Below are 13,949 nucleotides of genomic sequence, written 5' to 3' on the forward strand. Positions count from 1 at the left end.
AAATATGAATTGTTCCTTCAATGAGAGAGTATAATTAAACTGCAGCATGAATACATATAAATTGCTTTAGGGAATCATTGCTTTTTATAGTTTACTGTTTTATGCAAGTGTATTTTATATTTGCCTCTAAAGTTCAATTGGTCAGAAATACATGATTGTCCTCCTCAGACTTTTTCTTTCTGTCTTCATTAAGATCTCCATTAGCACTAGCATAAGCATTGGCTATTCATCCTGGATTACACACACTTATACACACTATAGCCACATAAAAGCAACACACAAAACAGCTCATCTCACTGAATTAACAATCATGTACAGGAAAGAAACAAAGTTTTCATCCTTTCAGAACACAAACATGATAAAGAAATCACACTTGCTCACATACAGTACTGTGTCAAATTGCTAAGATATTTGTTAAATGAGACAATATCTGGTAAAAAAGAAAAGGAGTTGCATAGCATGTTGATGCCAAATGTGTTCTGCAGATCTGCATGTAGTGTTGCATCTTACATGTCCCGCTTAAAGGACTCTGCAAAGTCAACTTGGCAAACATATCCACAGAAATGGTTGTGATCATGATCTCTTTGGTTAGTAGAGTCTTGTAAACAGCAGAGGACATGACCCCCTCATTTGGTCTGAACTTGGAAGCAACACTTGCACAGAATCTAGTAATCCTTGACATAAAACTCTGCAGTGAGCTGGTTCACTTTATTGACACACACACACACACACACACACAACTCTCTGCCCACAGTCAAAGCTCATGGCCAGTTACAAAGCTATGGAAGTTGTGCAGTGAACTTTAAGTTGAGCAGCAACATGCCTCCTCACTGGCACAACACAGTCCTGTTAGTGACATCACATCCAGTTTAGATTAAACCTCACTCGATGTTCAGCTCATCATTAACATTTCTACCCTGTATTTGCAGATTGCAGCGGGTCCAACTGCGCCTGGAGCCCCACCCCTGCCAGGGGGTGCAGCAGCTCCTCCACCTCCTCCACCACCTCCTCCCCCACCTCCACCTGGTGGCTGTCCTCCCCCTCCGCCACCTCCGCCTCCTCTCCCTGGCCACGCTGGCATTCCGCCACCTCCACCACCGCCACCTCCCCCCGGTGGAGGACCTCCACCACCCCCGCCACCCCCTGGGTGTGGGCCCCCACCTCCTCCGCCTTTCTTCGGGGGACCAGGCGGCCCTCCGCCGCCGCCCTCATTGCCCGTCATCAAGCTGCCTTACGGGCTGGAGGCCAAGAAGACCTACAAGCCTGAAACCGTGATGAAGAGGGTGAACTGGACCAAGGTATGAACACTGCAACACATGTTCACTTATAATGTTGGTGATTTCACACTGTAAAGAAATATTATTTCATTTTTACCATCACGTATGCAAAGATTTAGCTTAAGAGCATTCTTAAAGTAACCCTTTATTATTATTAAGTTGAAGATCCAAACCAAAACAGAAATCTCGTCAAACAGCAGTTCAGCCACGGGCCACACTCTTCCACACTCAGCACCCATTTCAAAGGATTTAACAGTAAACAGTTTTCAATGCTCAAATGTCCTTGGATTTACACAATTAACATTGTGTAACATTCCATCACATTTAAAGAGAAGTTCAATAGGACATTCTCTCTCTCTCATTCGCATGTGGGCTCTATTTTACCGTAGATCATTTATCCATCGCCTCACGAGTACTTAGAAATGTTTTAATGGTTCTTTGCCGATGCTTGTGTGACCTTGCATCTTTGTCTTCAATTACTGACAGCGACCAAAACATCAGACTAGTTCTTTTGTGTTAGTGCTGCACGTGATATTGAATGGTTTTAGTAGAATCAAGCTATATATTAAAATAACGTTTTGATCGTGGTTTTGAACGTGTTGAAGGCCATTGCAGTCAGTGAAACATTGGAAATGTTTTGCTTTTCCATGATACATTATTTGTTCAACAGCAGGCCATCAAGTGACACACGTATACAAGAGGAATAATGTGAATATGAAAGTCAACGTTGACTATTGCATTGCAAGCAGCATGCTAAAGGTTGCATTTCTGTCACCTCAAGGACTCTTTAAAATGCCATGTATGCAAATGCTTGTCTGTGCGTGGGAGTTAGTGTTTCGAGAGGTAAAACTATTAATAAGTGTCATGCAGCACTGTGAAATATAAACATGTTGTGTAAACAGTAAGAACAATATTTGATATTTGATCATTATCTTGTGCAGGATCAACAACGGTTTTGCACATATGACTTGAGTGCATGCAGTAACATGCACATTCCCGGTGCCTGCGAAGCGTGCAGAGGTTAATATGCGGGTGCATTGACCTTGCCTCCACAGGAATTGTAGTTTGGTGATGCAAATGAAATTCATAACCACCTGAGGAAAAACAATCTGTGTCTCTTGTGTCGATTAAGTGGGACAAGAGTCGTCTGTCTCCTCTATGTGCAGCAGATGGAAGTGTGGGAGTGCCAGGAGCAACTATGATTTGGTTGTATAAAGAAGGAAGGGAAAGAAAAGATACTTGTTATTTTTCTCACCTACATCCCTCTCTTTTCCACTTCCCCATAGATGTCGGACAAGAGTATGAATCACACACATTTGATGGGAGAAAAAGAGAACTGTTATGATATTGTGAAGGGAAAAAAAAAAAAGTATGCAATTATTACTGGACGAGTTTCACATGGAATTTTGTGGGCAGGTAAAAAGTGCGTGACTTGTTGCCTCACCTGCACACAGTTGGCGACTACTTACATATATACAAAACAAATAATTTAGCATACATACATGCTTACATACTGCACCCAAAGTGACATATTCACACTCGGTGGGGTCAGCTTTTAAATGTTTAAATATTTTGGACATTTTCAATTACAATGCAAGTCCTCCAGGCAAGCCAGGGATTCTGTGGCCGTTAATTCAGGAACAGAAGTACAAGGCACTCACGAGGGAAACAGCCAGCTCAGGCATACATTGGGAAATGTCAGCTTTGTTTAAGTGCTGAATGCATTTTATATTAGCGTGAGTTATTTCTCCCCCCCCCTGCATGTACTTACACATCTGTGTCAGTGATTCCCAGGGAAAGTTATTAGGGAGGAACTGTGGGACTGTCTAAATGCCAAAATAGACAACGCAACACAATTATCAAAACAAATGATTAGGTTAGTCAATTTTATATGCATTCCCCAGAAAAATGTAAATGCGTATAATCTTATATGCTGATTAGGGATATCTGTAAACATGATAATGGAAAACCTAAAGGCAGCATGGAGGAAATGGGAAATACGTAATGTCTGACAGAGCACTATGAGACAGCCATGTTTAAGATCAACAATAGCTCAAGCTGTAACAAAGGCCTTTTTTCTCAAACATAGAGGTGACGTCTTTATTCTGGTCAGGCCCAGCAGCAAACCTCAGGAGTTATGCACCAGGCTGAATGTTAAGTAGCAGGATTTAGAATGGCCCCTAGAATTTCTTTTTTCGCCCAATACTGTATTTAAATCGATGTCAGGTGAATATGTTCGTACACGCCTTGTGCCTAATTGCATCATGTACTAGAAACCTCTGACATCTTGTGACGTGACACAGAGCACTTGTCCCAGCCCCCTTCATTGTTCATTATACATGCCTCTTTCGGCCACTGTTATTAGATAGTATCACGTAACAAAGCTATGATATATATTTTGAATCAGATAATAAACACATGGAATTGTTATTTTGTCCTACAATGCAAAATCTGAATTGTTGTGGTCACAGATGCATTGGACTAGGTCTTTAGTTTTCTTTTTTTGGATTCACTTAAATAGACAATGGGCTTTTGGCTACCAGGCGGGTTAATAATAATAATAATAATAATAATAATAATAATAATAATAATAATAATAATAATAAGCTTTATTTTTATAGTACCTTTCATACAAGAAGTGCAGTACAATAATCACAATGTTGATGTAAATGTGAAATAGCATTAAAAATAGTATTAAGTAGTAGAATAAAAATAGTAAAAGTGGAAAAGGCTAATAGCTAAGAGATAAAATAGCAGCTTTAATAAAAGCATTTAAATTAGTTTAAAGTGGCAGCATTAAAGAGTGTATAAAATATCACCATTAAAAGGCTAAAGTAAAGAGATATGTTTTTATGTCTTACTTTTTTTCTTTCAGAAAGTAGGAGTTCAGAAAAGTTGCAATTCTAAAAGCATCCTTCACGGGGGTTGTTAAGGTTGTTTTGTTGTATTATTGTGCATTTTCCAACGTTTGTTTTGTCTTAGCTTTACCTATTTTATTGAAGAAAGAACTCTCCTGACTCTTCGGGTACTGAGGATGTGTCTGTGTTACTAATAGATTTATGAGAAGAGATATTGATTAGTTTTTGTTTTTCTCTTTAAGAAACTCATTGTGTTTTCACCGCATATACAAAAGAAGTCCTTCCACATTTTACACATTTGCATTTCTGATGTTCTTGTTTTCATCATCTCAAGTTTATTTCAAGTTCAAGTTTAGTTGTATAGCATTGTATCATACAAAAGTTCTTTACAGACTCATAGAACAGCAGATGATACGTTATAAAAAAAACAAAACAAAGACATTGTGCATACGTGAACACTGATACACACACAATGTGGTTAAACTGTTCTCCATGGAGCTATACTTTAGCTCTCAGTGATGCAGCAATATAGATACAATATACTGTAGATACTCTCCAGCAGAACGCAGCAACACAATCATCACAGTTAGCATTTGGATGATGATGACAAAGCTAGTGGCACGATCAAAAATGGACGATGTTACTTCATAGAAATCACAGCAATGATCTGATATTGCAACTTCTTAGATATCAGCAACTGACATCAGTATCCAGGGAGATAACGAGATCAGAGGAATGGGTGGTCTCGGTATCACGTTGAGTCAAGTCAAAAAAAAAGATGAGACACCGGATCCCACTGGGTGGTCGACATGGCCGCGTGTGGATGACATTTTCTTTGCCTGTGTAGCTGCCATGTTGATAAAAAACTTGTCAGCGAAGAGTCTTTGTTCTGCACATCATCAGAGTCTGCTGGTATCCACCTTTATTATCAAGATACGATATTGTCACGATACGATATTATGGAGATTTTAAACATTTGCTGAGTGTAGCGATATATTGTGATGCGTTACTTTTTGACAACTGGAAATTATTGTCAACATCTGTTTTATCCAATAAGATGAAGTTTAGAAAGATTTCTGATTTCCTGCCAAATCCAGCTGACCTCATCAGAACAAGTAATTGTTACCAAAAGGTTTAATATGTATTTGTTATACTAATCATTTATATAACAAAAGATTGACATTTGGCGTTTGTGTATCGACACATTTTTGCCACGCAATATATCCTGTAACGATTATTCCCCCCCCCATTATTGATGCCTCTGTTTGCCCTCTGGAGCAACAGGCAGTTGTTTCGTTAGCTTGTGCAATGATCCGGCTCCTCTTTTTTAGAAAGGTGATGAATCAGGCAGTCAAGTGAAAGACCACAACTGATACGAGCGTGATGGTTTTTAGGATTTGTAAGTAATCCAGGCAAGGAAATCCTCGGTCAACTTTGGGTAGTGGCTAGCTAAGCAGCTTTATTGCTACAAACAAACCAGGATAAGCTAATATCATTTATTGGTTTCTGGACTGCCATGTTTTTTTTTCAATAGAGGACACACTTAATTCATATTTTCTTGTTACAGTAATTTAATTTAAGTTAATAAACCTGTAATCATGCTAAATGACCTGATAAATAATGTTTAATCTCAGATGAGCAATTAGTTGGCCCTTAAACGAGTTGAAGAAGGTTATGTTTTCTCTTTGGTTTGTTTGCTTGTCTGTTTGTCAGCAGGATATCTTAAACAACTACTGGTACCGATTTTCATGAAACGTGGTGGAAGAGTGCAGCGTGAGCCAAGCAAGAACATATTCAATGTCTGATTTTAGGCAATTTTTCACTTTTCCTGTCTTAGTAGTCGTGCAAGTGGTGGTGTGGTAAGTGTAGTAGGAGTTTTGATGGAGAAATATGAATCATTACACCAATTTGCTGTGTCACCACTTTCTCTGAAGAAGTCCTCTCATGTATGTCATAATCAGACATGACATTCTTTCTAGGACTTTGAGTGGGTTAGGGTTAGAGTTAGAGCAAATTAAAGTACAGAGGCACTTTGTTATCTACACTCAACACCAACACCAGCTCGTGTTGAACATGTCATAAGCCTCCCATTAAAACACCTATGTTTGCCATTGTAGGACTCTGCAACACTGTTACACTCATCACCATTTGTATAAAGCCTTGGGAATGATTTTACAGCATCAGCTGGAACTCTCTGACTGCATTGGATAAGTGTTGCCCTTCTTCTCCTCTCTCTGTGTGTAATTACTGTGATTTTTCGGAGGTTAATGGCAGCAGTGCAGTAGGCCAACTGCTGGTCCGGGCCCTTGATAAGAGCTCTCACCATAGCCCTTAACACAATGTACAGCAGATGTAGTGTCACGCACATTATTAGCTAGTAGTAACTGCAACATGTCGGATGGGTTTGTTTATGTGTGAATCCCTCTGTACACCCACTCTCCTGTCTACTGAGCGGTGAGGAGGGAATGGATCCCTGTGGCCTGCTATCAGCTCAGTGTGTGTAGGTGCTCGCTTGCTTCTGAGAGGCTTTGCTGTTTCAGGCGAGTCTATGTAGGAGGAGTGTATAAACAGGGTTGCTGACGTTTTGTGCTACAAACTGAAATTCACATTTTCATATCAGGAGAGGTCAACGAGAGCTTTGATGTGATGTGAATGCTTCAGTCGGGGTCTATAATTTAGACGTCACATTCATGCGATTTGTCATCACATGAAAGAAGGTATTTCACAGATCCTCTTTTGCTTTTTGTCTTTTGTGTTGTTGTGTTCGCTACTCAGTTGCTAAGGACACACACATAAGGACATGTGTGTGTCCACGCAGAGGGAAAAAAAAAAAACATACAAACCCTATCTCCAGTGAGAAGAACTTTTTGAGTGGCAGGTTGGTGGAATGGCGGTCTGTGATTGTGGTGATAATGGAATCCTTGTGTCATTGCAGATAGTGCCTCAGGAAATGGCAGAGAATTGCTTCTGGATCAAAGTCAAAGAAGAGAAGTTTGAGAATCCTGACCTATTTGCTCAGCTCTCCCTCTGCTTCTCCTCGCAGAGCAAAGGTAAGGAGGCGTCATCTCTCTTCACCCCTTTCCTTAATTAATCTACACACACATGCTTCATTTAGCCTCTCAGGCAATAGATGCCAAGCCACTTTCATCTCGTGACACTTTAAGAAGCCATTTTTCTCACTGAAATGTTAATTATCGTAAAACCAAGCACTTTTCCCACTGCATTTGAACGAGATCTATGTACGCTCTGAAGTAAAAAAAAAAATGTCGCGCCAATTAGGGATAGCGTGTGTGTGTTTGTGTCTTTGAGAAAGCTGGAAATGCAATGTGGCTGTATTTGTAGTCTCAGATCAGTGTTTGTGTGTGTGCACGTGGATGCGCACACACTTGAACGTGTACGTAGAATGTGTGAACCGAGGGCAGTTATGCTTGGTTTGCTTCTTGCCTTTTCCAGTCCAGTAGGCCAATCCTGCATCGGGGAAGACAGGAGGCTTTTGTGAAGGAAGCTCTGGGAGTTTTCTTGTCCCTGCCAGTTTGTTTCTCAGATACACAACCAAGCTACCTAACTTGCTGATGAATAACACAAGCAGTACAGAGCAAGTTTGTTTTTGGTATGGAAAAGGGTGTGTGAAGGCACTTGATGTATTCCTCCCATGACAATGTGAGTGTTTTCCACTTATTTGACAGTGTGTGTGCGTGTGTGTGTGTGTGTTTGTGTGTAGGACACCGCTCTAATTCTAGCAGCAGTGGGAGGGTAGAAGTCAGAGCCCTGTCAAGCGCAGAACAGTCAAATCTCAGTTCTGTCAGGGTGTGTGGAGACAACTATACAGAGTCCTCCAACTTTTTCCATATTCCCACCGTCTGTTTGGACACCAGTCAGCCCGCCAGCAGCTTCTTGCTCCGTCTTTCTCACTGCCTCCAGGTCGACAAACTAGACTCTACTCTTTTTTTTTGTTCTGTGAAATAAATAGCAATTTTGCCTCAGCTGCCTCAAGGTGATTTGCCGGCATAATACAGATGGAAGGAGAATGTGGGTGGGAAAGAAGAGTTGTTGCAAGGCTTAATGAAGTGGCAGGGATACGGACATATATTTCAACATGTGCTCTCTAGCATTTCGGAAGTAATTGAGTCAAACCTTTTCGACGCCTTTTGAAATCTCTATTTATTTATTGAATTTTCTCCTTTCTTTCAATTGATTTTAAACATTTTTTGATGAAGAATACATTTGAAATTTCGTGTTAGTAAATCAATAAATCGGCATGTTTGCAGAGCACACCTGCTCTAAAACACATTACAATTAAATACACCTTACCATTCGGAGCGCCACAGACACATGGCATTAATTCAGCTTTAAATGTCCTTTTAAATTCTTTATTAAATTCACTTTCTCACCCACTGGGTTTCAAAAAAAAAAAAAAAGCCCCATAGATAGTCCATGTTCCCGCTGGCAGGGTAGGAATTCATGATCCAGCATTTCCCCTGGGAGTTACCTTTGCTGGATCCCTATCAATTACCCCTGCAGCGACTTCACTGAATCAGCTCTTTTCCCTCTATTGTTGAAAGGGAACATGATTTTCTCATGAATGAAAAATGCTGTTTAATGTTTGATATCCCCCCCCCCCCCCATCGTCAGTGAAGTTGAAAGTCAATGAGAAGGGCTTTGATGTACAGTAGATGGTATTGCAAAAAAGGTGCTAGATGGGATCTTCCTAAAATGAGATAGTAGTTCATTTGTTTTTCCCCTATCCCCTCTGTTTCATGATTCGTGCAGTGTAGTCGTTCATAAATTCACACGCCATCTGAGGCTATAAAACAATAGGTACGCTCGAACATTAAAGGTTTCGTTCAAAGATCCCCGCCTTATTTCCGCTTTGAATCTGACCTATTTGGGTCGTGAGATCTCAAGTCAAAGTTGGTAAACTGGTGGCGGCTGCAGTGTCGGAGGATCATCTGGAGAGTCTTGCAAGATTAATTCATGATGTCTTGTACTCTCATCGTAACCACGGACCATCAATCCTTTGTGCTGATTTGACAACAGTCACTAGTGCAAACCAACTTCATTTGTCTGCAATATTGCCCCCATTCTTTTTATTTTTTATAACACACACACACACACACACACACACACACACACACACAAACACACACACTCTCTCTCTTTGTACACACTTGTTTTTTTCTATGCTTCTTTGTGGAACTTCCATCTTCGCCACAACTTAGACGTGGATATTTATAAGAAAAGCACACTTCGGGGGGGACTAGTGTATCGTGAAAGATGAGGCAAGCAGGTGTAAACGCCTTCCCTGCAGAGCTGCCCTCAGAAAATGGTGCAAAAAGGCGTCCGTTAACTTCACGTTCTTTGGGATTCTTGCTTGTTATTTGCATTGTTGAAGAACAACACTTTAGCAGTAAAAGAAAAGAAAAAAAAGAATCACTTTAACAGCCCCCAATTTTCAGATGCTTATTGTGCTCAGAGGCCTCTAAAACAACTGAGAATGCAAGACTGTCATCTCCCCTGCTGCTTTTATGAGTCTCACTGTTTAATGAGTTTTTCCAAGAAAAGGAAATGATAATCAAGAGTGATTTTAAGCTCAGCTTCAATCTTCTAAAGTGGCTTTTGTTTCTTGCTTTTTTTTTTCTTGTCATTTAATAAGTGATGGTTCTTTGACCTGATTGAAAATTCAACACATGTGTCAGGTATTAGGTCTGAAGGCCGTTGACATGTCACTGATTAAGTCCTACTGCAAACACTGGACACTGGAAATGTTCTTTTATAACAACTGTATGTAACCAACTTTGTCCGTTGCATTGAACTCAGGTTGAACTAGATATGCAGAATACAACGGCTACAAGAGGCAGTTTAGGGAATTATTTTCACATATATAAAATAAGTAATTATGTTGCTGTGCTGATATACCAACACGGGCACAGTGATTCATCCTTCCAGTTTAAGCTAATTAACCATAGTTGACACAATGACGATGAAGCCTTTTTATTTTATTTTCAGAGCAACTAAATAATAATTCTTGTTTTCTTAACAATTTCAGATTTTCCGAGAGGTTCAAAACAGGTCACATCCTTATTTCACATTAAAAAGAAATATACAAAACATTTTATTTTCACATCCACAATTCACCTCATAAACTTTAAATAAACTGTCAATTAATTTCATACAGTTTATTTATTTTTTTGTTAATAAATATAATTATTTATTACATATATATATATATATATATATATATATATATATATATATATATATATATATATATATATATACTTATTTTAAGTAAGTTTACTGATTAAATAATCACCACAAGTCAAGTGTGTGTGTCTGCTGTGTGTGGAATGTAGGTCTACTTATTATTTTTCCTATATATTTCCCTTTTAAAAAGGTTTGCCTTCACTTGGCTGTATTGGCTTTTCTCTCTTTCTTTACCCTTTTCTACATTGACTTAGCTCTTATTTCTTCTCTTACCCTCATCTCCCTTCAGTTCGCTTTATCAATCAATGGGTTGTGCCTTTGTATGGCTCTTGGGATCAAATCAGATTCACTTCGGGATTGAATGTGTGTAGCCATGGCCTGCTGCATTTGAAAGGCAATTCATTCAGCTGGAACTTTGCAGTTCAATTTGAAACAAGATTGATGTTGGCAAACTTCACACCCCCTTTCTTCCAAAATGTTTCCTCCATTGCACGCACCAATTGCTGATGGACAAAGGGCATATGCCACTTTGTAATGGTAATGTCTAGGCTTCTCTGCAGGAACAACACAATGAAAGGAAAGATGTTACTCAACAACAACAACAACTGAAACCCCCGGGTATACTGTATAATTCTATATATACGATAACTTTGGCAATATATTGTAAATATTAAACCGCTACTAATGATTATGTTACATTATGTTATGAATACATATATTTAGGGTGTCACAATCATGTCATCAAGGGGGTTGTTGGTGTCGTGCAGCCCAGTAAATGAATTCACTGTATGGTTTGAAAGTCAACTCTCATACTTCTACAGAGAGAGAGACAAAGGCCTAAAGCAGATGTGTTCACATCCTGAAGGAGGAATCAGATGCTCCATTCCACCCCTCTGAGCAGGGTCATTGGGACTTTCTTTTCCCAGCATGCCTCTGTGTTAATGATGGCGGCTAATGAACACGCTTAGCCAAGTGCTTGTGGTGAATCAGGCCGGAGGGGACGGGGAGAAATGTTACCAAACCAAACAGCACCTTTTGGAAATAAATCTCAAAATCTGTTGAGAGAAAGAAAGAGAAAGAGAGGCACCAATGGTGTGATGGTGAATATCAAGGGCATTATAAACAGATTTTTGCAACATATATTACAACCTGGGCCTTTTTTTATGCTACTTTATTATATTTCGTTACTACACCGTCATGTTCTTTTAAAATAAATGCTCAAATGTGTGCTGTGCCTGTAAAGGTCAGCGCTGCAAAGGTAACTTGTTTAAAGCCTTACTGCAAGTGATGGCTGCAGTCGACCGCCCCGTCATCACATGGGATTTGATCAAATCCCTCGGGGGTTTTACTCACTCTGACACCCATTTACCTTCACCTCTGTCCCTACTGCTCAACCCACACACACACACATCCTCTCCCCACTCAGCCAACGTGGCGTGCACACCAGCAGATTCTCAATCCTTCCCACAAAGCCCCAGCAGCATGGTGGTAATGACCCTGCCACAACATCAGTAATGATGGAATCAGTGGGGGGTTTAGCTGGCTCCCGATGCTCCCTAATAAGTCCCCTAATAACTCTGTTAACATCAGGGCTGACCCAGCCACCAGATCAAACACACTCACGCATGGTCGGCCACCTCACATGATACTCAGCAACCTTTCAGTCAGGCGAAGAAAACTGTTGCTGACCAGCACCCTGTGTGCTTTGTGCCCTACAGTGTCAATACAAGGCTATGGGCCCACGTTTTGGCTCACTGAAGGCTGCAGCAACAATAAGTGCCAATCAAAACATATTTTAATCCTATTCATTCACCAACAATATGTCTTGTTGATAGAAACCTTTGAAAAGCTTGTTGCTCTTGAACAAAAAACTATCCCAAGACTACTGTTGGAGCTCTGCCTTCTCAGATAGTCACAATGTAATAAAGGCTTTGTCTAATGAGTTTAAGCTTAACCCAAGACACTGCAGCCCACTGTGGAATAGTCTGCCTTGTATTAATAGCGTGTGTACAACGATAAGCTTTTGATACGTTCTATATCAAAGTGTCAGGCTCCGTGGTTTGCCATGTTTCCCTCGAGAACAATGCTGTTTATTACTGATTCTATTAATTGAGAGGAGGGAGCATCCGCCAAGGCAGCTTCCTCTGCATCTTTACCCCGGCCTTTTCTTCTCCTGACATCGCCCCCCTTTCTCTTCCCTTATCTGGTTGTTCTCTTCTTCGCTCCTGAAATCATCTCTTTGACACAACAACAGTGTCCATCTGGAGTCGGGGCTTGCCTCGTAGATAAACACCCTCACTCTCTCGGACTCATTGTTTAACAGCTGCAGTCTCCCACAAACACGATCACAATTGGCATTTAACCACATACTCATTTTGTAAACTGTCATCAGTGTTTGTGAGTGGAGAGATGCTTCCTTTCTGTGAATTGTTTTGATGACCCAAGACCTTTCCTCAACCCAGTAAATCATGCTTGCTGGATTAATGTCCTATTATTACTTGGAGCAAACCAAAGAGGATATTAACCCATTTTTGGAAAAGAAAGGCCTCAAATGGCACCATTTTCCTCATTTTAGAAGATAGGGTACAGGCAGGAGACATTTGTCTCACTGAAACACAAAACACCCTGATGTTCATTTCTCTCTGTTTGGGGCAGCCAGCCCACTGTGAATATCTCTGGGTCAGCCATTTTCCTTGCTCATCCCTGCACATTTTTAATATATCACATACAAATGGAAATTAGGCCCTTAATATTAATGACAAGTAATTGGTTTATTGTAGGAGACTATATTATGTGCGTGTGCATCTGTTGTCTGTAAGAGGGAGGGGAGAGCAAGCGAGTGAAATTTCCTCTCGTTCCTACTTCATATTGCCTCGCTGTGATGTCCCACTGATTTTAATCTTCTCTTCTCAGATGAGAGCCATTCTGGCTATCACAGTGCACTTTAACTTTAGCCCTCTGAATATTAGCTTCCTTTGATACCTGCCGCTTACAGCCTCCCATGTCTACCCTTGCTATCTTTTATGTGCCTTCAGGTACACTGTAATGTTCATCACAATCTGTCTCTTCAAAAATAAATATCCCCGTGCATCTAAATATTTTATTTCTTTTTCTCCCTGCTAGAAAACCTCATCTAAGCCGTTGGGATATATCAATCTCTCAATGTTGTCCTTTTTAATCTAATTCTCCACTGGCCCTCAAAAGTATACATCTGTGTCTCCGTTTGACTTGTAACTTCTCAACGCTATATTTAAGGAATCCCATTTCTTTAACCTTTTCTATTTTTTATTTAAGTTTGGTACTATTGCACAAACATCTGTCTGGAAGTGTTCGGTCAACAACACCACAGGGACACCAAGACCACACAGTCTGGTAAAGTTGGATGATTCTGAACTTCATCTTTGAATTGTATTCCTTAAACACATAATTCATTTTGATGGTTAAATGTTAAAACTTCCATTTATTTTGGGGTCCTGCACATTGTGTTTGTGCTTTCACATCAAGACTTGGATTATTTTGACATTGTTCCCGCATCATTTCCATTCCATGACATTTACCAGAAATACCATATTTGTTATATCATGCATAATAACAACTATCCTCCCCGCAC

The 13,949-nt window shown here is 40.1% G+C and overlaps 1 protein-coding gene across 1 annotated transcript in view; it reads left to right on the plus strand.

Annotated features, from left to right (window-relative positions):
* Window positions 1–13,949, plus strand: part of diaph2 (diaphanous-related formin 2) — a 351,346-nt gene that overhangs the window by 131,152 nt on the left and 206,245 nt on the right. Inside the window, exons 19-20 of the mRNA XM_029442178.1 lie at window positions 930–1,298; window positions 7,071–7,185. Of these exons, the coding sequence (XP_029298038.1) occupies window positions 930–1,298; window positions 7,071–7,185 (484 nt within the window). The remainder of the gene's footprint in view (window positions 1–929; window positions 1,299–7,070; window positions 7,186–13,949) is intronic.

This window comes from Cottoperca gobio, chromosome 10 (genome assembly GCF_900634415.1).
Source record: "Cottoperca gobio chromosome 10, fCotGob3.1, whole genome shotgun sequence".
Classification (NCBI taxonomy): domain Eukaryota; kingdom Metazoa; phylum Chordata; class Actinopteri; order Perciformes; family Bovichtidae; genus Cottoperca; species Cottoperca gobio.